Below are 26,115 nucleotides of genomic sequence, written 5' to 3' on the forward strand. Positions count from 1 at the left end.
CTCAGGGTCCCTCTGCTGTTTGCTGCTGGTCTCTCCCTCCTCCATCTGTCTCCTCACAGGAGTTCTAGGGTTAGCATATGACTGACTGCACCTGGCTTTACCAGTGCCTCCCTAGCCATTTTTTGGGGGGCACATTATTTTTGAGATAGGGCCTTTTTTTTTTGTTTTGTTTTTTGTTTTTTTGAGGCAGGGTTTCTCTGTGTAGTCCTGGCTGTCCTGGAACTCACTCTGTAGACCAGGCAGAGATAGGGTCTTACTATGTAGCCCTGGCTAAGCCTTAACTTATGATCCTCCTGCCTCAGCTTCTGGATTCCTGGGACTTTGGCCTGCGGCATTAGTCTTTATTTTAATTTTTCTTTCTCATTCCTTCTGCTCTCTCACCCCTTTCCTCTTTCCCTTTCTCTTAAAAAAGGGGGAGTTTTGTTTTGATTCCATGTGGTGGTGGCGCACGCCTTTAATTACAGCACTCAGGAGGCAGAGGCAGTGGATCTCTGAGGTCGAGGCCAGCCTTGGCTACATAATGAGTTCCAGAACAGCCAGGGCTACACAGAGAGACCCTGTCTTGAAAAACAAAAAGAAGAAAAAAAGTTTTATTTTTATGTGCATAGGTGTTTTGCCTGCATGTATGTCTATGCACCACCATGTGTCCATTGTAGTTACAGAGTTGTGAGCTACCATGTGGGTGCTGGGAACTGAACCCAGGCTCTCGGGAAGAGCAGCCAGTGTTCTGAACTAACAAGCCACCTTTCCAATCCCCTGCCTTTCTTTTATGAGACAGGATCTCATAACCTCAGGCTAGCCTCAGTCTTTCTTGACTGCTCTGGGGCACCTTATCCTCTTGCCTCCCAGGACTGAAGGCAGGCACCACTGTATTCAATGTTCTTTAAAAGCACAGCCAAGGGCTGGGTGTGGCTCTTATGCTTGCATTGCCTGGGATGCCTTGCCTTGGGAGGCACAGGCAGGAAGCGGTCAGGTAAAGGCTACCCTGGGCCATGGACTGAGAGCCTGTTGCAACAACAAACCAACCAATGCCCAGCCCCAACACAATCAGCTCAAAGGAAGCAGTCATTCACTTTTCTCACATGGACACTGATCCTGGGGTCGGGACGGCTCAGCAGTGGATGCTTCTGGGCCAGTCTACACAGTGACAAATCTGCCACTTTAAAATTTCATTTGACAAGAGGAGGAAAGAGCAGCATAAACAAACGTCTCAGCCCCAACTAAACAGTTTAAAGGTCACCAGACACCGGACCCGCTGAAATCAGCACAGACAGCTTTTTGGAGAACGGGCTAAAGCCTCTGGGAGCCTAGGGGACTGCAGGCTGGCGGTGGCTCTGGGGTTCTGGTGTCTGTGTGCCTGCTTTCTCTGAAATCCCAGGGCTCACTGCGCTCTGCAGACAGGGTTTGAAGAGAACAGTAAAGCTCTGACAAAGCTTGGAGAGTGACTGCTGAGGTAGAAGTGAGTTTCAACTGTGACACAGGTTACTCATGGTGTGACAGTCCTCCTAAACCAGCTCCTATGGGGCTGCTGGGAATTAAAGGGGAATGACGGTTCCAGTTAAAACTAGCTAAGGGTTGGAAATATGACTCAGCTTACAGTATGTGTCTACAAACCCCCAACTCTGCCCCACGAAGGACTGATACATAAGGGTAGAGCATCCCTTACTGTGGGGCTGGGGGTGTGGCTCAGTGGTAGAGCCCCTGCCTAGAATCCCCCAGGGAGGGGCTGGGGTGTGGCTCAGTGGTAGAGCCCCTGCCTAGAATCCCCCAGTGAGGGGCTGGGGTGTGGCTCAGTGGTAGAACCCCTGCCTAGAATCCCCCAGTGAGGGGCTGGGGTGTGGCTCAGTGGTAGAGCCCCTGCCTAGAATCCCCCAGTGAGGGGCTGGGGTGTGGCTCAGTGGTAGAGCCCCTGCCTAGAATCCCCCAGTGAGGGCCTGGGGGCGTGGCTCAGTGGTAGAGCCCCTGCCTAGAATCCCCCAGTGAGGGGCTGGGGTGTGGCTCAGTGGTAGAACCCCTGCCTAGAATCCCCCAGTGAGGGGCTGGGGTGTGGCTCAGTGGTAGAGCCCCTGCCTAGAATCCCCCAGTGAGGGGCTGGGGTGTGGCTCAGTGGTAGAGCCCCTGCCTAGAATCCCCCAGTGAGGGCCTGGGGGCGTGGCTCAACTGCATTTCTTTAGCTTGTATAAGGCCTTGGGTTTTATTGCAAGTGAGACAACAAAAACTGCAGGGTGAGCACTAGCTGGACTGAAGACCAGCTAGCCAGGTCTTTGGGTGAGGTGGGAGTCAGCATTATGACCCTGTCTTCACTGTGTGCTCCTTCTGCTGTCTGAGTTGGGGGCTTGTTTGGGAAGGTGCTGCTCTGACCACCGCTGCCACACACATTTACCTGAGTAGGGCTGCAGGTCTGGCGGCTCCTCTGCCTCATCTTCATCCTCAGCAGCCTCCCCACCGCTCGCCTCGCTGCCCTCTCCTGATGGATCCCATTCAGTATAAGGCATGTCAGTCTTGGGCAGGGCCAGCCAACCTACCTGGTTATCCCAGCAACCACCCACCTCCTGTCCCTGGCAGCCAGCTCTTGTCGGACCCTGCCAGCCTTTCTTGGTTCTACCCGACACTCAGGGACTCAGGGGCTCAGCACAGAGATGTCTGGGAAGCACCAGTGACTCAGATCCCTGGGCCGTCATACGCATGGGCAGAAACTCAGCTGAACTTCTACATCTAACATGACCCAACGCCCCCAACAGCCTCCTTGCTTCTCCTTGTCCACCTCAGGCACAGGAAGCCACTGCTGTAGCTGAGGAGGGGTTGCGGGCCAATCCACCGAACAGTGGAGCCCATGGACTAGTGGACTGCACTGGGCTGTTTTGCTCAGGTCTTTGCTCGTGAAGAGAGATGCCCCACAGGCAGGGGCCCTACAGGGACTACACCTCAGTGTGGGCCAGCCCTCATAGCTGGGGACAGAGACTGCCTGTGCCCTGGGCTTGCTTTTTATATGTGTGTATATACCTGTACATGTGTGTATGTGTGTATGCATACGTGTTTGCATATGTTGTTCACGTGTGGGTTAATCTTGGCATCGTCTCTCAGATGCTGCTCATTTTTTCTTTTCTTTTTTAGGACAGGGGGTCTCACTGGCCAGAAACTTGCTCATTTGGCTAAGCCAGCTGGCCGATGAGCCCCAGGGACCTTCCTGTCTCTTCCTCTCTGGTACTGACATTACAAGCATGCATCACCATGCCCAGGGGGGTTAAGATGTGGGGCCTGGGAACTGAACTTGGATCCTTCTATTGCCCTGAAGGCAAGTTTACCAACCAAGCAACACCCCTGCTCCCCTGCCAGCTCTGGGCTTCTTTACCCAATTTTTTTCCCCCAGACAGGGTTTCTGTGTAGTCCTGGCTGTCCTGGAACTTGCTCTATAGACCATGCTGACCTTGAACTCAGAGATCTGCCTGCCTCTGCCTCCTGAGCGATGGGATTGAGGGTGTGCGCCACCAGCGCTCGGCTTGTTGTTCTCAATGGAACCAGGGCCTCACAGGCACTGCCGTGTTCTATCACTAAGCTAGATCTTCAACCAGCTTTGGGGCTTTCATGGAGTAGAAAAGGAAATAAAAAGTGTTTCCCTAAACAAGCAGTCAGGAGAAACCCTGGCCCAAGGAGCCCTGGAGAGGTGAAAGCCAGGTAAGGTCTGACTGCACAGTTTTGCAGGGGACACATGGGCACAGGACCAAGACCACTGCCACCAACTGCCTCAACCCCCAGCTGTAGTCCCAGCAGCAATGGAGGGTGAGTCTGGGGTCTCTGGCATACGTTATGAACTTAGGTCGAGGTAGCTGACACTGGGGACAAGCCACTGGGGACTCAGCCTTCTTTTGGCTTAAACCTTGGATTGGATGGCTGCCTCCCCCTTGTGTCAGGACCAAGTGAATGACATTACCTGGAGAAGCTGCGAGGGAGGGTGGGGAGGCAGACTCTGAGGGTGTCACTGAAACAGCTCCCCTCTGAGAGGACACGGCTATCTTTCGGCAGCAGTTGGCACTGGAAGACAGAAAGCTCTGGCTGAGCCAGGGGATGGAGAACGCAGACCACCCTGGCCTGCCTGCTCCAGCACTCAGGCCCATGGGGCAGCTTCTTCCACAGGTGAGACACTGTGGACATGTGCCAAGGACTGTGGACATGTGCCAAGGGCCCTGACACTGCTGGCCCTGAGTCTGTGCCCTTGGTTCATGTCCTCAAAGCTCACCAGTCCCCTCCTCCCCCATTGAGCTCTGGATGGTCAGAGTCTTACTGGTTTGTCTTTTTGAGACCCTCTGGATAAATAACCTAGGTTGGCCACAAACTCACTCTGTAGCCGGCTGCTTAGAACTCACCATATAGCTCAGGCTAAATCAGAATTTTTTATGTAGCCCAAGTCAATCTCAGCCTCCTGCGTGCTAGGATTACAGGTGGGCCATGGTCACTATGTGAGCTCAGGCCCTCAGCACCCACACACTTATGGGCCCTCTTCCATAAGGTGTCCACACATTTACTTGCTGCCTTCAATCTACCATGGAGATGCATCCTAGAAAGTCTTCTCCAGAGGGCAAGAGCCTATGGCCTCCCCTAACAGTTGCTATGGTGAACTGCCAGGCCATGGCTCACACAGAGTGCCATGACAACACATGCCATGTCCTACTGGAGTCCTAGTTGGCCCTAAATTGGGTATCAACCACCCCTGAAGTAACTCAGCACAGAGGTGCCTTTGGCCTACTCACATGAACCTGGCCTGGGCCAGGTATCCACGGAGGATGGACTGGATGACGACAATGGCCTCCTCCTGTGCTGGGTTGTCCTCAGCTGGGGAGACGGGGCTTGGGACACGGGGAGTAGGAGAGCTCTGCAGTCAATGACAAGGGGGGAGAGGGTTGTCTGGGGCCACCTTGTCTCCAAATGTACCAGGCAAATATCACCCCCGGGGGCTTCCCAGCTGACTCCTAACAGTGTCCTCCCTCACTCCCCTCCTGCATTCACTGGGAGGAGTGCTGGTTCAGACTTCAATGCTAAACTCGCCCGAGACATGTCAAAGGGGCCGCTGGGGGCTGTCCCACCACGGGATGGGCAGAGCACCAGGCTCATCTCAGCCGGGAAGGCTAGCGGCCTGTAAGGGGCTTGAGATTCCTCTGTTGAAGAACGCAAGAGGGGCTGAGGCAGGGCTGAGGAGTGTCCATCCATTCCCACAGTTACCTGGTTAAGAGGGCTAGGAGGGCCCGGCAGGCTCGGAGACCTGCAGTCTGGGGCTTTGCTTCGTACAAGCTTTGAACGAGCTAGATGTCCCCTGAAGGCCGCCTGGAGCACAGTCGCTGCCTGGCAGGAAAGAAGGAAGGACTCAGAACACGGCACTGGGTGAAGATGAAAGAGTTATGGAGAAAACTCCTCTTACTGCTGTGTAACCTCAGGGCCATGTCACAGTGCCTCCCTCTGCCTCCTCTTAACCCCCCATGCTGATGCGTGTGCTGGCCCCTCAGGGAGAGAAAGGCACATGCTGGCTGTCCTCCACCCCCAGCCCCCGCAAACCAATCCTGAACACAGTTGAACTAGTTGCTAAGCACAGTTATACTAGCTGCTAATAATAGTTCAGACTTTACATGTTACTTGGGCTTTTCCAGTCAGGGTGTTGCTGCATAGCTCTGGAAGACCTCAAATGTGTGCTGAACCTCATGTTTTTGACACCCCTGAGTGCTGGGATTGTAGATGTGCACCACAGTGTCTGTCCTGGAGACCTCACGTACTGGTATGTCTCCACAGCGGGGCTGATCTGTCTTATAGACTTCCTTTCAAACACATCCTTCCTAGTCACAAAGCTACAGCAAGATATGTTTCTGGTTTTTGAGTGTTGGTGTCTGAACCCAGGGCCTCCTGCACTCTGGACAAGCACTTTACTACTGAGCCACACCCCAGCCCCTCACTGGGGGGTTCTAGGCAGGGGCTCTACCACTGAGCCACACCCCAGCCCCTCACTGGGGGATTCTAGGCAGGGGCTCATCACTGAGCCATGTTCCCAACCCTTGTGCAGATTTGATGCCATGAAGTTGCTGGCCATGCCTGCTTGTCTTAGCTCTTGGGGTGAATGGATGACCCCTGTACACAATGACCAATGAGCCAAAGTAAAGAGCAGTCAGTAACTGAGGCTAGAGACATCTAGTCTCAGATGGAGGCTGAGCTCTGAGCCCGGCTTAAGTTAGAACACCTAATGGCTGCACAGTGTCCAGGCTGAAGCCGAGCACCAGGTGAGCTAACCTAACTGGCAAGCCCCAGAGCAAGAAGGGACATCTAGGCAGGAAGAACCACAAGGAAGAGGGCTTGACAGTGCAGGCCTGCTATCTCAGCTACTTAAGATTGAAGTTGGAGAAAGGAGAATCACAAACAAGTTCAAGGCCAGCCTGGACAATGTGGCAAAACTTCCTCTCAAAATAAAAATACAGGGAAGGCTACAAGCTTGGTTTAGCAGTAGAGCCCCTGCCTAGAATCCCCCAGTGAGGGGCTGGGGTGTGGCTCAGTGGTAGAGCCCCTGCCTAGAATCCCCCAGTGAGGGGCTGGGGTGTGGCTCAGCGGTAGAGCCCCTGCCTAGAATCCCCCAGTGAGGGGCTGGGGTGTGGCTCAGTGGTAGAACCCCTGCCTAGAATCCCCCAGTGAGGGGCTGGGGTGTGGCTCAGTGGTAGTGGCACATCTAGCATCTAGGAGGTCCCAGTAACAAATATCAGTATCTTACTCTAATCTCACTGTCACCATAACCTGCTTCTTTCTGCTATCTCTCCTGTTGGGACAACCCTGTGTCCTTTCCCATCTATCCCATGGGGACAACAAGGCTCTAGTGCTCAACACTCCCTGAGTCACAGCACGCGTGTCCTGGCGTCTGTGGCTGAGCATGTGGGAACGGTCAGCTCAGAACTGAACATGGGAATGGAGGAAAGGCTGTGTAAAAGAATTTTTAAAATGCGAAGTTACTCGGGTGTTCCATTTTATGCTTCTGTTACTAGTGTATTTTAAACTTCATTTCAGAGTTTGAATTAATTTCCCAACAAGTCAGGACTTAAAGAAACTCCTTCAAGGGGCTGGGGAGATAGCTCAGTGATTAAGAGCACTGACTGCTCTTCCTGAGGTACTAAGTTCAATTCCCAGCAAGCACATGGTGGCTCACAACCATCTGTAATGAGATCCAATGCCCTCTTCTGGTGTGGCTGAAGATAGCTACAGTGTACTGATAGAAAGAAAAGAAAAGAAAAGAAAAGAAAAGAAAAGAAAAGAAAAGAAAAGAAAAGAAAAAAGAAAAGAAGCCTTTAACTAGCCCTTGGCTGGGCTGGAGAGATGGCTCAGAGGTTAAGAGCATTTTCTTTGCAAGCTTAAAGACCTAAATTTGAATCCTCAGCCCTCTACGGGTAGATACAGCTGTAGTCAGCAAGTTCAATGATGGGCCCTGCCTCCCCGTCTCAGGGGGGTACCCTAAAAGTATAGAGCAGGCTCTGCCTTCTTCCTCTGACCTCCATGCACACAGGCACAGGTGTCCCTGCACAAGTGCGTGCATATTATCCGCCCACACCCTCTACATGCCTCCACGATCCTAAGTTACTTTATACCACAGTCAAACCACGGTTTTTTTGTTTTGTTTTTTTGTTTTTTGTTTGTTTGTTTGTTTTGGGGGGGGTTCGAGACAGGGTTTCTCTGTGTAGTCCTGGCTGTCCTGGAACTCACTCTGTAGACCAGGCTGGCCTTGAACTCAGAAATCCACCTGCCTCTGCCTCCCAAGTGGTGGGATTAAAGGCGTGCGCCACCACTGCCGGGCAAACCAGGGGTTTTGAAATGGGTGGAACCGACCTGGCTTACCTCATCCAAAGCTGCTTTTCTTTTCTGAAATAAGGAACCGAGAAATGAGTTAGTGTGGTCTCCTCAGTGGACACCGTGAGTCCCCTTCCTTAGAAGACTGTTCATCAGTGTGTGTGACGGTTTATCTTCACTGACAACTTGAGCCTGGGAGAGGCTTTCTAGGCTGACTGAACTGGGTGGGAGGACTACTGTAAGGGTGGTTACCACGCCATGGACTTCAGTCCTCAATACCCAGAAAGGAGAACAGAGTTGGGCACCCACAGTTATGTCTCTCTGCCTGATTCTGTTTGCAGACTGGCTTGGGAATCTTTCATCAAAAATCAGTGACATGCTTGGTAAGACCACAGCCAGAGGCCAGGGAAAGTGACACGTTTGGTAAGACCACAGCTTGCTAAGACCACAGCCAGAGGCCAGGGAAAGTGACACGCTTGGTAAGACCACAGCTTGCTAAGACCACAGCCAGAGGCCAGGGAAAGAGGCTCTTGGGACCATATCTGGGACAACTTGAATATTAAAGAGAATAATGATTGTAACTAAATTTTTTAAAGATTCAATAAATAAAAGAATCTGAGCCTATATTAACTCTCTTCCCATGAGGGATAGCGGGGAGGGAGGGCAGAGTGTGCGCCTGTGTTCTGCTAGAGCGGGAATAATCCAACCATTCCTTGCTCTGAAACTGGTTTCTACCTAGAAGAAAAGGCTTGCCCTATCTCCTCAGGAGCACCTGGACACATGTCCACTGCTGAATAAATGCTGTTTACACCAGGGAGACTGATACAGACGCAACGAGAAGCACAGTCCTGTGGCCATCCAAGATGGCTGTGGTCAGGTCACTGACTATTACCAGATGGCCTCTTGGAGTTTAGGATGACCCTGAACTCCTGATACTCTCTGGCACTGGGATTACAGGTGTGCGCCACTTGTCTTTTCGAGACGCCAGAGTTACCAGCCTCGCCTTCTGCTAGCCATCCGCTCTGAAATACACTGGGTAATGGAGCACGCAAACACCAAATGCTATCTGCAGCTAGACACAGGCTGGGAAGTTCACCTTGTGCCTATGGGCCTTCCACTGGGCCTGCAGAGTCCTGATGGCAGCCTCTCTCCTCTCTTCGGAGCACAGGGCAGGGGGTTGGGAGCTGCCTTCCTCACCAGCACTGTTGTCGGAGTGTGGCTCTGAGTGCTTGCTGCAGGTTGAGGGTGCTTGGAGTTCTGGGTGAGCCTGCAGGAAATGAAAGGGGCCAGCTGCTATAGAGATGTCAGCAGCAGGCAAGCGGACAGGATATTAACCAGGATATTACCCCATGGGACAGCAGGCCTCGCTCATCAGACAGCAGACTTAATAAAACAAAGTCTGAACCTGGCGCAGTGGCGGTCTTTTTGAGGGATCTCTTTAAAGATTAATGTGGTATAAGAGTGGGATTTGGGAAATTGAAGTGGAGACACTGCCGCTGGACTTTTGGTAGGAAGAGGCGGGGCTGTACCACTGAGACGCCGCTGACTCCTAGGAAGTGCTCTTCAAGTCTGCTGCCTACCAGGGCTCTTCTCAATAAAGTTAAAATTACTGGGAAAATTATTTCCTCCCATCAGAAGGCAGGATCAAGGCCAGGGAGATGGCTCAGTCAGGAAGGCGCTTGCTGAGCAAGCATGGGGACCTGAGTTTGATCTTAGCATCGATGTAAGAGCCAGGTGTGGCAGCATGTGCTTGTAATCCCAGAACCAGGGAGGCAGAAACAGGGACACCCCTGGGGCTCGATCACAAGCCAGCCTCTCCTTCCTGCACATGTGTGCGCCATCGCACACACACTAAAGGCAGGTCCAGTGGAGAAGCACTCTGCAACAACAGCCTTCAGCCACCTGAGAGGTGTGCACATTCAGATGGGAGCTGATGACACAGCGGTGCCAGTCAGCACCGAAGCCGAGATTTTTTTTTATTTGCTCTACTTTAAAGTTTTTTGACATGTGTGTCTTGGCTGCTCCTGGGCAGATGGGACAGAGCCCAGGACAAGAAGCATGCTCCTAAGAGGGAGGTCACAGGCCCAGCCCCACCCCCTCTGTGTAATCTTCATATACCAAGTCCATCACCCAGGACCTGGCAGCCAGCAACCAGGATGCTCTGTGGCTCGGAGGTCACAACCGTTCAAACCAGCCAACCTCATGGTGAGCCATGCGCTCTTCACGTCCTGTCCTGATCACGGTGGAGGCCTGAGGAGGACACCAGGTGTCCTGCTCTGTCACTCGCTGCCTCCCTCACTGGATCTGCAGCTAGGCTGGTAGCAAGCAAGCTCCAGCTATCCTCTGGTCTCTGTCCCTAGCGCGGCTTCACGCCTGTGTAGCAAGAGTGCTTTTACCTGCTGAGTCAGCTCCAAGCCCCCAGGCTGCTCTCGGACTCTCTGTCCTCTTGTCTCTGCCTCGTGAATGTTGGGATCACGGTCTTACACCACCATGTATGGCCCCCGAAGGTTTATTATGCGTTCATGTAACGGGCCCCTCTGGAGTAAAGAGTGGCCTCAGGAATTTAGTCCCTAAGGAACTAATTTCCACCTGTGCTTATGTCAGGGGACCACATGTGGGACAGATTAGCAAGGGGGTTCATCTATCTCCTGGATACGCAGGTGTCGGCAGCTTAGAGAACAGGGACCAGAGGGCCTCTCTGACCTTTGGAAGTAGAGAATACCCAAGTGACCTTCACAACCTCGCCTGAAAGCAAGTCCTGAGACTTCCCTAGAAAAATAAAAGAGAAGCCTGAAGGGACAGGCCTGTAATTCCAACACCAAAGAAGCAGAGGCAGGAGGATCATAAGTTCAAGGCCAGCCTAGGTAACTGGGTGAACCCCACGTCTATGCTCCCTAGGTGTGAGCTGTTCCTCCTCCTCTCCTTTCTGAGCTTCTCTCCTCCTCAAGCTGCACCTACCACATCTAAACCACATGAGACCCAAGACCAGCCTGAGGCTTCAACACACATCACCCAAGTTACTGAGATCATTAGGGCAGGTGACAGGCAGTGGGTGATCCTGGAGAAGATGAACGTGAAGAAATGGTTACAAGCCCCACCATGCCTGAAGTCGAGGGAACATCCCTGCCACACCGTACCTCATGAGTCATTGCTATGAAGGAGTCTCTTTCTTGTCTCTTAGCTTCTTCCAGTTCTTGACACTTTTTGGTGAGTGCTTCAATTTCCTCCCTAAAGTGCAGAGGGAAACGAGGACACTCAGTCGTGACCTGACCACACAGTGGCATGGGCAGCACTGCATAGGGAGGCTCCAGGAACTACAGACCAGTCCTGGGAACTGATGACCACCAGGAGAGCCACTGCCGGGGCTGAGCTGTCACCTGTGCTCACCCTGAGAGCCTGCAAGGGCAGGGCTGAGGATGCTGGGTCCTGCATCATTCCTAAAATGTCATCGGAGATGGCAAAGGAGACAGGACGTGGGTCTGTGGTAGAGTGCTTGCCTAACATGCAGGAAGGCCTGAGGTCCATCTCCAGTACTGCACAGCACAGCGTGCTAACACACCAAGCAAGCACAGCATTTTGGAGATACAAAGCTCAAGGTCATTTTGGCTCCAAAACAAGTTCGAAGCCAGAGTCAGGCGCATGAAACCTGGTCACAGACAAACCCGGGATATTTGGGGTGGGGGCTCACACTTGTGAACAAACGTGGTTCTCACAGCTGAGAGGCTGTAGGTGGAAAACTGTAAATCGAGGCCAGTTTGCACGACGCAGGGAGATCCTGGGTCAGACAAAATAGGTCAAAATGCTACTTAGCACTCCGTGTACCTTACCTCCAAGCCTGCTCCTGCTCCTGCCTCCTCTTCACGCTTTCCCTAGCTGTCTCCAGCTCCTGCTCTAGGTCGACCTTGTACTGTAGCAGCTGTTTCATCTCCAGGCTGAGAGACACAAGTGAGGAGGTCTCCGTGGTCATGAGGCCCAAGGCTAGCACGTGCTGCATAATGACATTGCTTGGATCACATGACACTGCTTCCTTCCTCAGGCAGTGGACCTTGACAGGCCCTTGACAGGTCCTTGGTTCTAATGACAGTGCCTGGGCATTTATGAGGGTGCTGACTGTGCTGCAGAGGCCACTGTGTAGAGGGACTGTCATGGATGCGGTCAACAGGAACAAAAGCAGGTAAGATCCTACCCTGATATAGAGACCTCAAGGACACTTAAGTGACACAGTGTCTGAGCCCAGGAAGGACCCGCTTTGCTCTGGCCTAACCTGGGCTCTGGCCTAACCTGGGACATTGCTTATACCGAGTCCCTGGCAGGTGCTGGACCAAGATATGGGTGGCGCCCACCGGGGCCATGAACTCAGCCCTGGGGGTGACTGTCTAAAACCCAGATCTGCCACTTCATGTTGGTGACCCCACTTCTCCAGGTTCTTGCTAATCTCTGTATTAACTGAGCTCCTTGTTGAGTGTTTGGCGGGATGACTGTCACATAGCCAGTGGTAGCTATTGTGACACACCTCAGAATGTGAACTGCAGTTCTCACACCCGCGTTAGAACTTTAAAAGATTTGTTTGTATTTTGTGTGTATGAATGTTTGCCTCACTCAAGGTTGGAAGTGGGTGTCAGATACCTTGGAACTGGAATTATGGATGGTTATGAGCTGCCATGTGGGTGCTGGGAATCAAACCCAGGTCCTGTGCAAGAGCGACAAACGTTGTTAACTGCTGAGCCTGTTCCAGTCCCTGTGTTAAACATTTGACCAGCTAGAACTTTTGTGAGTGTGAGGGGTCGCAACGTTACAGGTTCAGAGTCAAATTACCCTGAGCTCCCGTTGGTCCTAACACCCATTCCTGCTTACCTCTGGGTGTGACTCTACATCCATGTGACTTTAGGCAGATCCTTTCAGAAGGTACAGATGGCCCTTTGGCTTCCCACCCGCAGGCTAAGAAAGTCCTTAGACAGCACCTGAAGCTGTGATTTCCCTGCTCTCTAAAATCTGCCTACCTGCGGTTTCCACCCATATATTTTTGGTTGGCTTTACTTAGGGGTTTCTCTCTTCTGTGATTTTAACAACCTCATGACTGTTACCACAGTGGAACATGGTATTTGAGGTAACCGTGGTCACTCGTATCTGGCCATGGAATAAACTGCTAACCCCTTGAGGTGATAGCTTTGGGTTTTTTCTTTCTTTTTGGTCTTAGTTTGAATTGATGACAACGAGACAGAAAATGCAGACGTTACCTACTTCAGAATGTCCAATGTAATTGAAATATATCTATATCTATATCTATATATATATATATATATATATATATATATATATATATATATTGTGTGTGTGTGCACTCACACTTGCACATATGCATGGTACATATATGGCGGTCAGAGGAAACCGTGTGGGAGCTGTCTTTCTCCTCCCACCGTGTGGGTCCCAGAACCTAAGGCAAGCCATCAGACTTGGTGGCAGGTGCCTTTATCTCATGATCTATCTCTCAGGCCCACCATCATAACTTAAAAATCTTTCTATGAAATGCTGGTTTTTACAAGGAACCCATCATCAGCTCTCAGCAATGCATATAAAAGTAGGTCACGAGGGACGGAGTTTGGAGGGTCTGGCAGCTCTCAACTTTTATATCTGTTTGCCTTCCCCCATCCCATGTTTCTAGGGCTTCAATTTAAGGTAGCCCACATGCTCGGCATGTGCTATACCACTGAATCACAGCCCACGTGCTCGGCATGTGCTGTACCACTGAATCACAGCCCACGTGCTCAGCATGTGCTGTACCACTGAATCACAGCCCACGTGCTCGGCAAGTACTGTACCACAGAACTATATCCCACGTTTGGTAAGTATTGTACCACTGACTTGCACCCTCACATGCTAGGTGAGTACTGTGCCACTGAATTACAGCCCACATACTTGGCAAGTACCGTACCACTGAATTATGTCCCCAGATTTGGGGTTTTGAGTTTCTCTATGTAGCCAGGCTTAACTCAAACTCGAGATCCTCCTGCCTCAGCCTCCTATGTGCTGGGAATACTGGTGCATGCCAGACCTGGTGAGGAGCTGCTTCTTTACCCCTTGGGGCCTTGGGTCTTCCATCCCTAACTTCTCCTAATGGCTGAGCTTCAAACACTGCAACCCTACTCAGCACTGGCGCAGGTAGGACCTGAGGCCCTTGCATCCCCATCAGCTCCCAGATAGTCAGGGCTGAGGCCCTTCATGCAAGTTAGCTCCCAAGTGGGACCAGTTCAGCAGCCCTCAGGAGCTCATGAGTGGGTGGAGCCTGAGGCCTTGCATCTCCCAACCAGCTCTCAAAAGGACAGGGCCAGGGCAAGGCAAGACTGGGTGGTAGGGGTGGGTGGGGGGTGGAGGATGTTTGGGAGAAGGGTTGTGGGGGAGGGGCAGGCACAAGGCCTGTATTCCCAATCAGCACCCAGATGGGTGGGGCCTGATCCGTCATCTGCAACAGGTTTCAGGGTGGGCAGGGCCAACGGCCTTGGTCATGGCTTTATCACAGTTTAAAAGTAAGTAAGACACAGAGGCTGGTCTTGAACTGCCCAAACACCTCCAAGTGCAGAGATCAAAGGCAAGTTCTATCCTACCTGTGATGTAGATGTTTAGAGCCCCGAAATGTGGATGGACTACCTCACAGAGGCCTGGCACTTACTCTTTCTCCAGCAGTTGCTCCTGCAGTGCACTCAGCTCCTCTTTCAGGCTCTTCAGGGCTCCTTGGAGATGCTCTTGGTCCTCAGACGGATCCACTTTGGGCTGGTCCTCTTTGGACTGGTCCTCTTTTGGCTGTTTTTGCACTGAGACGTTGGATGGGGAGCGGACCAAGGGATTTGGCTTGCCCAGCTCTGAAGCAGACTGCTTTGGGCTTTCTGAGGAACTCACTTTCTGGAGGCAATGGAAGCATTTGTTAACATTCCCTCTGCTTGCGAGGCTCAAGGGCAGCCCATCTTTGGTGTATGGGGGAAGCTTCACAGCAGGGCTGAGTCAGCAGGGCGCTGCTCTGGAAAGATGCTCTTCCCAGCAGCCAAAACCCAAAGCGGGAGAGTGCTGGCCAGGCCCAGAGGCAGGACTGAGTCAGAGCTACCAACACTACCACAGAGGCTGCCAGGGAGGTAGGCAGGCAAGGATACAGACATTGGAATGTGGGAGATTTCCAACCCTGGTGATGGACCTTCAGCCAACAGTTCTGTCTGAAAGTAACTCCTGTCTCCCCAGGCCTTGCCTAATGGGTCTCGGGATGTACCTGGGTTTTCTGAATTTCCCAGCATGCTTTACATATAAAGTATTTCCACAATACAGAAACTTCTTTTGCTTTCTACTTTGTCGTATGTGACTGCATTTAAAATATTCTCCCTTGGTCTTTGCACAGCTCTGCCAAACACCTGGGGGACTTAGGTTCACAGCTCTTTTTTCAATACTTGGAATACAACTCATGCCAGGGAAGCCCCTGTACCAAGTCACACACTCAATCCTTCAACAGTAGATTCATTCTAGGAAGGTACTCTGGTGCTGAGCCACGGCCCCAGCCTCACTGGGGGATTCTAGGCAGGGGTTCCACCACTGAGCCACACCCCCAGCCCCTCTCACTGGGGGATTCTAGGCAGGGGCTCTACCACTGAGCCACACCCCCAGCCCCTCACTGGGGGATTCTAGGCAGGGGCTCTACCACTGAGCCACACCCCAGCCCCTCACTGGGGGATTCTAGGCAGGGGCTCTACCACTGAGCCACACTCCAGCCCCTCACTGTACCCCTCACAGGTACTCTGCCACTGCCCTTCCCCTTACCTACAGTTTAGGTAGGAACTGTATCTCTAGGTTACATCCCTGTCATACAATCTCAAGATCCTAACTGGATGGACAAGTTTCCCAGAATCAGACACCTCTGTGGGGCTGGTGTGGGGTGGGGGATGAGGAAATGCTAGCTAGCCTCCCAGGTTTCCTGGTCAGCAGTGTAGATGAAGAGATTGCTAAGAGTCTGAACATTATATAAAAGCGTGGGCTTTGTGGACGTATGCACGCACCAGGCGAGACCACAGGCACTTCATGGTCATACACGTCCACTTGTTGCTACAAGAAGGCCAGTGATGGGTTCTTGGGCCTGGCCCTCCATAAAATGAGGGCTGCGCATGACATAACCTTGCATCTTGCCCAGACCTGCAGAGTATAGTCTTTCCTGTGTGTACTTGGTAAGGTCTGCAGAGCACCCTACGTGTGTGTTGACTGACTTATCTCACGCTGCAGCTGTGTCTCCCACTGAACCAGAGAGTAGCTGCTCCCTGGCCTGAGTAGACCGAGTGATCAGACATTAGACCCACACTTACCTTTTCTAGCTCTGCGATGCGTCTCAGCAGCCGGGGCTTGCTCCAGTCCACGTAACCTAAGAGCAATAGAGTTTACAAGACAGTGTCTGTGGGCTACTGTAGTAGGATCACTCCTCTCAGGCGTGGACTCACAGCCTCCCCAGACTGACAGAGAAGCCACAGACCCCAGTGGGGCAAGGGCTTGCCCCCTGAGGGTTTCTCATATAGGCCAGGCCAGTTTTTAACTTACTATCTAACTGAGCAGGTCCTTGAACTTCTGACATTTCTGTCTCCATCTCCTATGTACTGGGATGCATGCACTGTCATGCTAGGTCATGTAGTCATGGGGCTCGAACTCAGGGCTCCATGCATGCTAGGCAAGCACTCTCCCAAGTGAGCTACATCCCCCAGCCCAATGATTTTCCCTTTGGTAAACTCCAAATTCTAACCTCACTCTCCACACCTGAGACCCTCACGCCTGGCTTCCACCCGTCTCTCTGCCACTGCTGACCATATGTTACTAGCTGGCCCTCATTGCCCAGCTTTCTAAATGGCCCCAGGCTTAAGGCTCAGCTCTGCTCTTCTCCAATGGCCATCTTGCAGGCTGCCTTAACCTGAGTCTGTCTACCTGCCAGGGACAAGCATATCCAGTTCTCCAGCATGGCCTGCACCTGCCTCAGATCTCAGCCACTCTTCCTCCTCCTCCTCCTCCTCCTCCTCCTTATCTTCTTCTTCCTCCTCCTCCTCTTCCTTCTCTTTTTCCTCCTCCTCTTTCTCTTTTTCTTCCTCCTCTTCTTCCTCCTCTTCCTCTTCTTCCTCCTCCTCCTCCTCCTCCTGTTCCTTCTGCTTGCTATGTCAACTCCATCCCCTCCATAGCTCAGACAAAAAGCCCTGGGTCCTAGGGCCTGGGCTGCATCTCAGCAGCAGCATTTCCTAGTCCACATTAGACCCAGGGCTCCATCCCTGGTACTGCAAAACAAAGCAAGAGACCCAGAGCTGCAGCTCTCCTAGTGTTTCCAGGCTACTGGGACTCTCCATGGACCCTTGTGGAGCATCCATCCACTGAAAATCCTTTCCTACAGGTAAGGAGATGTGTCTGCAAGGAGGCTTGTTTGGTCGTGTGCGCGTGTGTGAAGGCGTGTGCACCTTCTTTCACCATGGAACACGCCTGTGTCCTCAACGCCCCCTCTGTGAGTGGCCCACGGCCTGTGTCCTCATGCCCCCTCTGTGAGTGGCCCACGGCCTGTGTCCTCACGCCCTCTCTGTGAGTGGCCCACGGCCTTTGTCCTCACACCCTCTCTGTGAGTGGCCCACAGCCCGTGTCCTCACGCCCCCTCTGTGAGTGGCCCACGGCCTTTGTCCTCACGCCCCCTCTGTGAGTGGCCCACGGCCTGTGTCCTCAAGCCCCCTTTGTGAGTGGCCCACAGGCAGATACCCTTTATTTTGGAGACGGTGGGGGAGTTACTCAGCATGCGGTCCAGGTCCTCCTTCAGGCTCTGGTTCTCCTCCGTCAGCTCCTGCACGCTCCGGGTTAAGTTGAGCAGGGCACTGCTCATCTTCTTCTGCCTCTTCACACCCAACTTCTTCTCCACCATGGGCCTGGGGGTAAGCAAGTGACAGACAGGCTGAGGATCACACTTCCAGGCAGACTCAGCAACATCCCACCCAGAAACGTAGCTCCTTACCAGGTTCTGAGGTCAAAATGGCTCATACACAGGAATATTAACAATCAGAGAGGAAACTAAGATGATCCCCAGAGTGGTGAAATGGTAACTCCAGCAGCAGAATCAATTCCACTTTTTTTTTTTTTTTTTTTTTTTTGACTCAGGGTTTCCCTTATCTGAGGTTATCCTTGAGCTCACTATGTAGCAGAGAATGACTCTGAGCCTCTGATCCTTCTGCCTTGACCTCCTCAGTGCTGGGATTGTAGGTGTACATCACCATGAGCAGTCATGCAGTGCTGGCACAGAACCCAGGGTTCCTGAATGGCAGGCAAGTGCTCTACCAACGGTCAAGATCCCCAGTGCCCCCCACTTCTGAGACTGGGTCTCCACATGTATCCCAGGTTGTCCTGGAACTCGGGATCCCCACTGCCCCCACTTCCTGCATGTTGCATTGATATGGGTGTTACCAGGCCCACCTCTATTTTATTTCTGTGTATTCTGTGCTGGTGTATAATGTGGCCCTGGGATGGGTTGGGGATGTAGCTCAATTGGTAGAATTCTTACCAGCATGCACCCTAGGTTCCTTTCCCAGGAGCATCATGTATTTATTTAAATACACACATAAACAGATAAGGCACTAAAAGTGGTCCTTTACAACTAACCTGGACCCTTAGGGGCCACCAGAGACTGAACTACCAACCAAAGACAGAGTCCAGAGTAGACTAGGCCCCCTGCACACATGTAACAGATGTGCAGCTTTGTCTTCATGCAGGTCCCCCAACGACCAGAGTGGGGGGCTGTCCCTGAACCTGTTGCCTGCCTGCCTGTGGATCCCCTAACTGAGCCACCTTGCCTGGCTTTGGTGGAAGAGGATACACCTAGTCCTGTAGTGATCTGATGTGCCATGGGAGGGGAGGTGCCGTGTGTGAGAGGATGAGGAGGGAGGAGGATCTGCTTCAGGGGGTATTGGGAAGAGGGAGGGGGGCTGATACTGGAATGAAAAATGAATGAACGAATGAATCAAATATTTTAAAAGTGGTCCTAAGCACGGTGCCAAGCGCCCCCTAGTGTGCACAAGGCTGTGGTGCTGCTCTGTTGGCCTCTATGTTAGAGACTCACTATTCCTTATACTGACAAGTGAACATAGGAGCCTCAGCCTGAATCCACGGGGCCAGGAGCCACAGGTCAGTACCGACTAATTCACTATCCCCAGAACGTCACAGGGCATTTACTTTGTGAAAATAACAGAACCGATCCCACTTATTTGGTTTTTGTGTGTACAGGTGTGTTGGGTGTACAGGGATTCCAGGTCTGGAGGATGCCACATGTCCTGTTCTACCACTTACTCCCTGGAGACAGGGTCTCTCATTGAACCTGGAGCTAAGCTGGCGGCCAACAACAAGTGTCATGGATCTTTCTACTGAGTAATTCTCTGTCCCCTCCAGATGCCATGCCCAGCCCTATGCAGCCATGCCTGGCTTTGTTTTGTAAGACATACTAGTATTTTACCATGAAGCTACCTCCTCAGCCCTGTTCTCTTTAAGAAAATGTTTTCCAGCTACTGTCTGGAGTGATTGAAGCCACAGCTGGTGCTGGGAGTTTGCACAGAGGCCTACGTTATGGACAGGCCTTTTATGAACAAAATATATTATATATAAGCACTGGGGAGACACTGACAGGAGGATACGGGGCCTCTAGGTTCACTGAGAGACTCTGTTTCAGGAAATAAGGTGGAAGAGCTATCAGTATCGGAAGATAGTGTTGACAGGTGGTCTCCATATGTGCACACATGTTCCTACACATGCAAATGTGTACATATGGATTTAACTGTTTGGTTTCCCAATAAACCTGTCTTTAATATATTCTAATCTGGCTTGAATTGTCTCATTTCACCGGTGCAGAAATAACCTATCAGTAACACCCCTCCCCACCCATCCATAAGTGTTGCACAGCTCCCCGCAAAAGGGAGAGGCAGACAGTGGCAGGCAAAGACCACCAGCCCTTCAGAGCAGCCACAGAGACACAGGAGACAGGCCCCACATGAGATCATACTTCTTTCCTGTGGCTTCAGAACTCGCCAGGAGGGTCTGCAGACGATGGATCTGTGAGGATCCAAAGAGAAGGTATCAGACACACGGCAGAAAGGGAAGGCAGCTTCCCTGCATCTACAGTCGGCAGCTCCCCTGCATCTACAGTCGGCAGCTCCCCTGCATCTACAGTCGGCAGCTCCCCTGCATCTACAGTCGGCAGCTCCCCTGCATCTACAGTCGGCTTCTCAGTTCTGGCTTTGTGCAGGGAGGGAAACCTACACTGGCTGTGGCTGCTGCAGCCTCAGCACGAGGCTGCGCTGAACCTGAGAGCACACTCAGCTGCGGGTTTCAGAGGGCCAGCACCAGCCTCCTCCCCATCCACGCGCTCCAGGGTGCACACACCTCTTCGTAGTATGTCTCCATGGCGATGCGCATCTCTTCCAGGTTGGTGGTCTTCATATCCGTCTGCAGTTTGCTGGAAACCCAAACCCAGAGTTAGCACGATGGAACCAGCACCCCAGGGGCATGCAGAGGAGGAACTCCCGGAAGTCAGGGAGGGGATGACAATGGGAAAGAAAGGCAGGCCTTGACCTTGACCACAGGAAGTCATGCCTGCAGAGTGTCCTACAGAGTGGCAGCAGCCACTCCTCCAGTGAGGCCACAAGCCATCGACAGGTGGTTCCTCTAAGAAAGGCTGCCCTGGAGACTAGGTGGACAGTACCAAAGGACCTCCTTCAGAGAAGAGCAGCCAGCTTTATAAAGAATTGGAGCGCCAGGTGGGGTGACATGGGAACGTCATCCCAGCATTCGGGAGGCTGGTGCAAAAGGACTGTTAATTCAGCTCAGCCTGGGCTACATAGCATATGGAAACAAGACCAAGAAAAATAAAGCAAATCCTCTGCTTCCCTGCCACCATCAGTACTGTCATCTTGCCCTTAATGTGTCACAGGTTTCAGAAAGAAAGCACAGAAGAAAGCGGAGCTAAGGGTACCAAAGAGAAAGTCAGCATGCAACCAGACTCATGTGGCCAAATTTCATCAAGAAACAAGTTAAGGGTGGTAATGCCACAGCAGCAGGGTCACAGGTGCACAAGGCTGCTTTAGTTTTCCTGAAATCAACTATATCCCTTATCCTAGGGAGACCAGAAAGAAGCAGCAAGAACTGTCCGTGTGTGTGTGTGTGTGTGTGTGTGTGTGTGTGTGTGTCTGTGCACATGTGTGCGTGCATACATATGTGCATGGGAGTGCCTGCATGTGTGTGTGCCTGCATGTGTGTGTGTGTGCCACGTGCAAGCACAGTGTCTCCTGAGAGGCCTTGGAATCCCGACCCAGAATGTTCACACTGGACACTGAGGGTGACCTGCAAACCGATAGGATGAGGACAGGAGGAAAACGTTCAAGAGAGATGCCGATTCCTAATGAAATGTGGAAGGAAGTCAAACTAAAGAGAAAGCTAACCCTCAAGATGCTGTCCTATCAAACAGGCTCCTTGGGACCCGAGACAGGAGGTTTGAAAGTCCAATACCTATCTGCCTGGTCAATTTAAGGAAATGCTATCTCAAAATAAAAAGAGAAAACAGGACTGGGGTGTGGCTCAGTGGTAGAACACCTGCCTAGAATCCCCCAGTGAGGGGCTAGGGTGTGGCTCAGTGGCAGAGCCCCTGCCTAGAATCCCCCAGTGAGGGGCTGGGGTGTGGCTCAGTGGCAGAGCCCCTGCCTAGAATCCCCCAGTGAGGGGATGGGGTGTGGCTCAGTGGCAGAGCCCCTGCCTAGAATCCCCCAGTGAGGGGCTAGGGTGTGGCTCAGTGGCAGAGCCCCTGCCTAGAATCCCCCAGTGAGGGGCTGGGGTGTGGCTCAGTGGCAGAGCCCCTGCCTAGAATCCCCCAGTGAGGGGATGGGGTGTGGCTCAGTGGCAGAGCCCCTGCCTAGAATCCCCGAGTGAGGGGCTGGGGTGTGGCTCAGTGGCAGAGCCCCTGCCTAGAATCCCCCAGTGAGGGACTGGGGTGTGGTTCAGTGGTAGAGCCCCTGCCTAGAATCCCCCAGTGAGGGGCTGGGGTGTGGTTCAGTGGCAGAGCCTCTGCCTAGAATCCCCCAGTGAGGGGCTGGGGTGTGGCTCAAGAGGTACAGCCCTACTAGGGGTAGACTGCTTGCCCCTGCAACCCTCCCCCCAACTTCACTAACCATGACAGACAGGGGAGGGAGGAAGAAGATTTCTCATGGTTTTAGGTTGGAACAGTGATATGGAAGAAGGCAGAACAAAGCCAATAGCAGATGGAGGAAATGGGAGATGAGATGCTAGCCCAGCGCCCATCAGACCTCCGAGCAGCCCCCTCGGGTCATACTTGATAGTGTTGTCCTTCTCCTTGCACTGCTGCTCCAGCCTGAAGATCCTTTGCTTGAGGCCCGTGATGACCTGCCAGCAGAGGGCCAACACCTTAGTACCAGCTCAGCGCTCGGCCTTCCTGGTCCTCAGGATACTTGGGAATCCTCTCCTAGGTGACCTACAGACTCTGAGCTTCTCTGCCAGGACTCTTACACACACACACCCTCCTTTCTTCCTTAGCACACGCCAGTGATGACTGAGGGGCCCCAACCTGTTCCTCACTGAGTAGTGCTGAACCCGTGACCAGGAGAGCAAGATGGCAGGCGGCAGCTTCCTGGAATGCACAGGGTGGAAGAAGTGAACTGACTCCCACAAGCCTGTGCACCCTGGGATGTGAGTGCCGCCTCCCAAGAAATAGATAAATATAAAAATGCTTCCTTTTAACTAACAGAAACGTTTTTGAGGTTGATATGAATCACTTTGAATGGCTTTGCACATTGCTGACCTGGGTGGATTTATAATCATCCCTGGTCGGGTGGACAGGAGAGTGAGTCTATCAAGAGCAGTGTGACAGAGCAGATGTGGTTGTGTGGATCCCGCTGGGCAGGGCTTGCCAGCATGGTGAGTAGGTTTGAGTGCTCCTGCTTTTATCTGGGCCTTGCCAAATCTGGTCTACACCATTTCTGCTAATCTTGTTGCTTTGTAGTGTAAGGTTTTACTCAGAGTAACTTAAAATAATGTCTTTTCCTGGCAGTACACAGTGCTGGCGAGATGAGACAGCAAGTCAGCCACAACCAGCATCCATCCCTGCCTCGTGTGAGCCAGCCGAGGAGTAGCAGGGAGGGGCTGGATTGGGATACATCTCACTTTCTTGCTTTTAAAATGGAGGGCAGGGGGCTGGGGTGCTGGGGAGACGGCTCAGCAGCTCAGGGGCTTGTACATAAACATGGGAATCTCAATCTGGATCTCTGGCACCCACATAAGACCCAGCGGTGTCACTGAATGCCTATCATCTCAGCCCAAGGGAGGCGGAGACTGGAGCACGCTGGCATCACACACGCAAACACACATGCAAGCATGCACAGGCAAACTCATACACACACTACGCATACACACACACTGTGCACGCACACACACCCAGACACACACAAGCACACACCTGTGCACGCACAGGCAAAATCTTTAGTGATCATCACAGATATTCTGCATATCTCTGCCGGATGTACCCTAAGTCTCCCCTTCTGAGGCATTCTTTCTGTACCCCTCTAGTCTGAAGGCTTTGCTACATTTCTCTCCATGCCACCAAGCCCATTAACCCTGTTGTCCAATTCCTTGCACTTCCTCCACTCATGGGATGGCAATGACATATTCCATACTCCCACCTCACCCTCATTTTAAAGTAGAAACTGTGGTTTGGATGTGATCCCCAAGTTGTACACTGAGGTTGTCTTTTTGTGTGTTAGGGGTTTTGTCATTGTTGTTTTGTTTTGGTATTCTGAGACAGGGTCTCATGCAGCCCACGCTAAGGTAGAGGCTGTTCTTAAACTCCCAAGTGACTGCATGTATTTATCTGCTTACTCACTCATTTATTAAAGTTGTGTTCCCTCCCTAGCCCTGTTCTGTAGATTGAAACTAGCGGTCCATACACTCTCGTCCTCAGGCTTCTCTAGGACTGCCTGACATTTGGTTTACCTTTTTTTGGCCTCTACTAAACCTGCCGACCCCTGAAATACTATCGTGTAATCCCTATGGCTCTATGCACAACAGTCTAGAAAGTTCTGAGCCCATGCCCCTTCCCACAGTTCTATGAAGGCTCTCCTTGGAGCAGGAGGCTCTACTCACCCAGCCAGTGTCAGGCTTCTTCTCTGCCAAGGTTCGCACGAAGTCGGGGCCCTGTGGGAAGGCGGGAGAGGAGACAGTAAGCCTGGGAAAGCCCTGGTGGCTCTTCCTCCCTTTGCTTCCCACAGCCCCAGGAAGCTTCTCTGGGCCCGGGACTTACTCGACCTGGATCCAGAAGCTGTTCGATCTGCCGATCCTTTCTGCTGTTCTCCTCTTCCAAGCGCCGAAGTTTTGTTCTCATCAGATCCACATCACTTTTCTGCATATGTAAGGACTAGAGGAGAGGAGGAGGGTCCGTGAGATGGCTCAGTGGGTAAAGGCGCGCGCGCACACACACACAGACACATAGGAATGAGAGAACCATCTCCCTCAAGTTGTCCTCTGACCTTTATGTACACACAAAATAAATAAATGTAAAAACAAAACAAAAAACTAAGCAAAGACTGCATATAGTAAATCCCCAAGTGGTGGAAGTTCTCCCCTCCCTGCCCCTTTTCTTTAGAGGCTTACTCTGCAATCCAGGGCAGCCTAGGTCTTGCAGCAATCTTCCTGCCTCAGCTTCCCAACTGGTGGAATTACAGCCACACTTGACTTTAAAAGAAGTTTTAAAAAGCCCCAGGTGTCATGTGGGCTGGAGAGATGGCTCCATGGTTAACAGCACTGGCTGCTCTTCCAGAGATCCCAAGTCCAATTCCCAGCACCCACATGCTGGCTTACAACCTTCTATGGGATCTGATGCCTTCTTCTGATCTACAGATTACATGCAAACAAAACACTGATATGCATAAAATAAATAAACCTGTGGGAAAAAACCCGAAAAAGTCCCAAGTATTATGTAGTGGGGAGGTCTGGCAGTGAGGGATACAGAGGCTAATCTCAACACTGGGGGTGCAGGAAAAGCCCACGCACCTGAGACCTCGCCCGTTACAATGCCAATGGTGACCAGATGACAAACACTTTTAAGGTTGTCAACTCTGGAAACTCCAGGGGCTTCCATCCATTATACTACATGACACAGACTGATGCTCCTTAGAGATACTTGCCAGAGGGCTGAAGAGACACTTAGCAGTTAAGAGCACATTTTGCTCTCCGGAGGACCTGAGCTGGGTCCCCAGCACCCCCAGTGGGAGACTTAAGACTGCCCGTCACTCCAGTTCCAGTGGATCCTCTTCTGATCTCTCCAGGCACACAGGCAAGTGCACACATACAAACTCATCATTAAAAAATAAATTATGGCTGGAGAGATGGCTCAGCAGCTAAGAGCACTGACTGCTCTTCCAGAGGTCCTGAGGTCAATTCCCAGCAACCACATGGTGGCTCACAACCATCTGTAATGGGATCTGATGCCCTTTTCGGGTGTGTCTGAAGACAGCTACAGTGTACTGATATAAATAAATAAACAAACAAATTAAAAAATATAAAATAAATAAATACATAAATAAGGGAGGGAGGGAGGAAGGGAGGGACAGAGGGAGGGAGGGAGGGCGGGACGGAGGGAGGGAGGAAGGAAGGAAGGACGGAAGGAAGGAAGGAAGGAAGGAAAGAAGGAAGGCAGGCAGGCAGGCAGGCAGGCAGGCAGGCAGGCAGGCCAGTCTTCTGCTGTGACTGGGCAGAGACACACCCAACATCCACCTGTGGATGGTTTTTTTTTTCCCAAGTGTTGGTAGGCCAAGGGGAAACAGATTCCATAGTCAACTCTTACGTAATTGTTTTGCAATTCTGCAATTGAACCTAGAGCTTTTTGTGTATTCAGTTGGCATGCTATTACTGAGCCACACCCCAGCCCCTCACTGGGAGACTCTAGGCAGGGGATCTACCACTGAGCCACACCCCAGCCCCTCACTGGGGGATTCTAGGCAGGGGCTCTACCACTGAGCCACACCCCAGCCCCTCACTGGGGGATTCTAGGCAGGGGCTCTACCACTGAGCCACACCCCAGCCCCTCACTGGGGGATTCTAGGCAGGGGCTCTACCACTGAGCCACACCCCAGCCCCTCACTGGGGGATTCTAGGCAGGGGCTCTACCACTGAGCCACATGCCAGCTCCTCACTGGGGGATTGATTCCATGCAGCACTCTGCTATTCTATGATGGAACACTGGGCCATACACATTCTAGAAAACTGTCTACTACTGTGTCTTCA

The 26,115-nt window shown here is 52.1% G+C and overlaps 1 protein-coding gene across 17 annotated transcripts in view; it reads right to left on the reverse strand.

Annotated features, from left to right (window-relative positions):
- The window catches only part of Iqce (IQ motif containing E), a 50,853-nt gene that overhangs the window by 14,662 nt on the left and 10,076 nt on the right, over positions 1 to 26,115 (reverse strand). For 10 of the 17 annotated variants that reach the window (XR_013107139.1, XR_013107138.1, XR_013107143.1 and 7 more), the window contains 16 exons: positions 24,134 to 24,247; positions 23,977 to 24,027; positions 22,154 to 22,224; positions 20,215 to 20,287; positions 19,835 to 19,884; positions 17,554 to 17,717; positions 16,140 to 16,195; positions 14,474 to 14,703; positions 11,634 to 11,738; positions 10,944 to 11,034; positions 8,903 to 9,073; positions 7,855 to 7,878; positions 5,218 to 5,337; positions 4,749 to 4,870; positions 3,932 to 4,032; positions 2,384 to 2,467 (listed from right to left, as the gene is read on the reverse strand). Coding sequence is in view for 8 of the 17 variants with exons in the window: in XM_076923528.1 (XP_076779643.1) it covers positions 2,384 to 2,467; positions 3,932 to 4,032; positions 4,749 to 4,870; positions 5,218 to 5,337; positions 7,855 to 7,878; positions 8,903 to 9,073; positions 10,944 to 11,034; positions 11,634 to 11,738; positions 14,474 to 14,703; positions 16,140 to 16,195; positions 17,554 to 17,717; positions 19,835 to 19,884; positions 20,215 to 20,287; positions 22,154 to 22,224; positions 23,977 to 24,027; positions 24,134 to 24,247 (1,627 nt within the window). In the remaining 9 variants the exon portion in view is untranslated. The remainder of the gene's footprint in view (positions 1 to 2,383; positions 2,468 to 3,931; positions 4,033 to 4,748; positions 4,871 to 5,217; positions 5,338 to 7,854; positions 7,879 to 8,902; positions 9,074 to 10,943; positions 11,035 to 11,633; positions 11,739 to 14,473; positions 14,704 to 16,139; positions 16,196 to 17,553; positions 17,718 to 19,834; positions 19,885 to 20,214; positions 20,288 to 22,153; positions 22,225 to 23,976; positions 24,028 to 24,133; positions 24,248 to 26,115) is intronic. The other 7 variants (XR_013107144.1, XR_013107142.1, XR_013107141.1 and 4 more) reach the window with 4 other exon arrangements.

Source organism: Arvicanthis niloticus, chromosome 24 (assembly GCF_011762505.2).
Source record: "Arvicanthis niloticus isolate mArvNil1 chromosome 24, mArvNil1.pat.X, whole genome shotgun sequence".
Lineage (NCBI taxonomy): Eukaryota > Metazoa > Chordata > Mammalia > Rodentia > Muridae > Arvicanthis > Arvicanthis niloticus.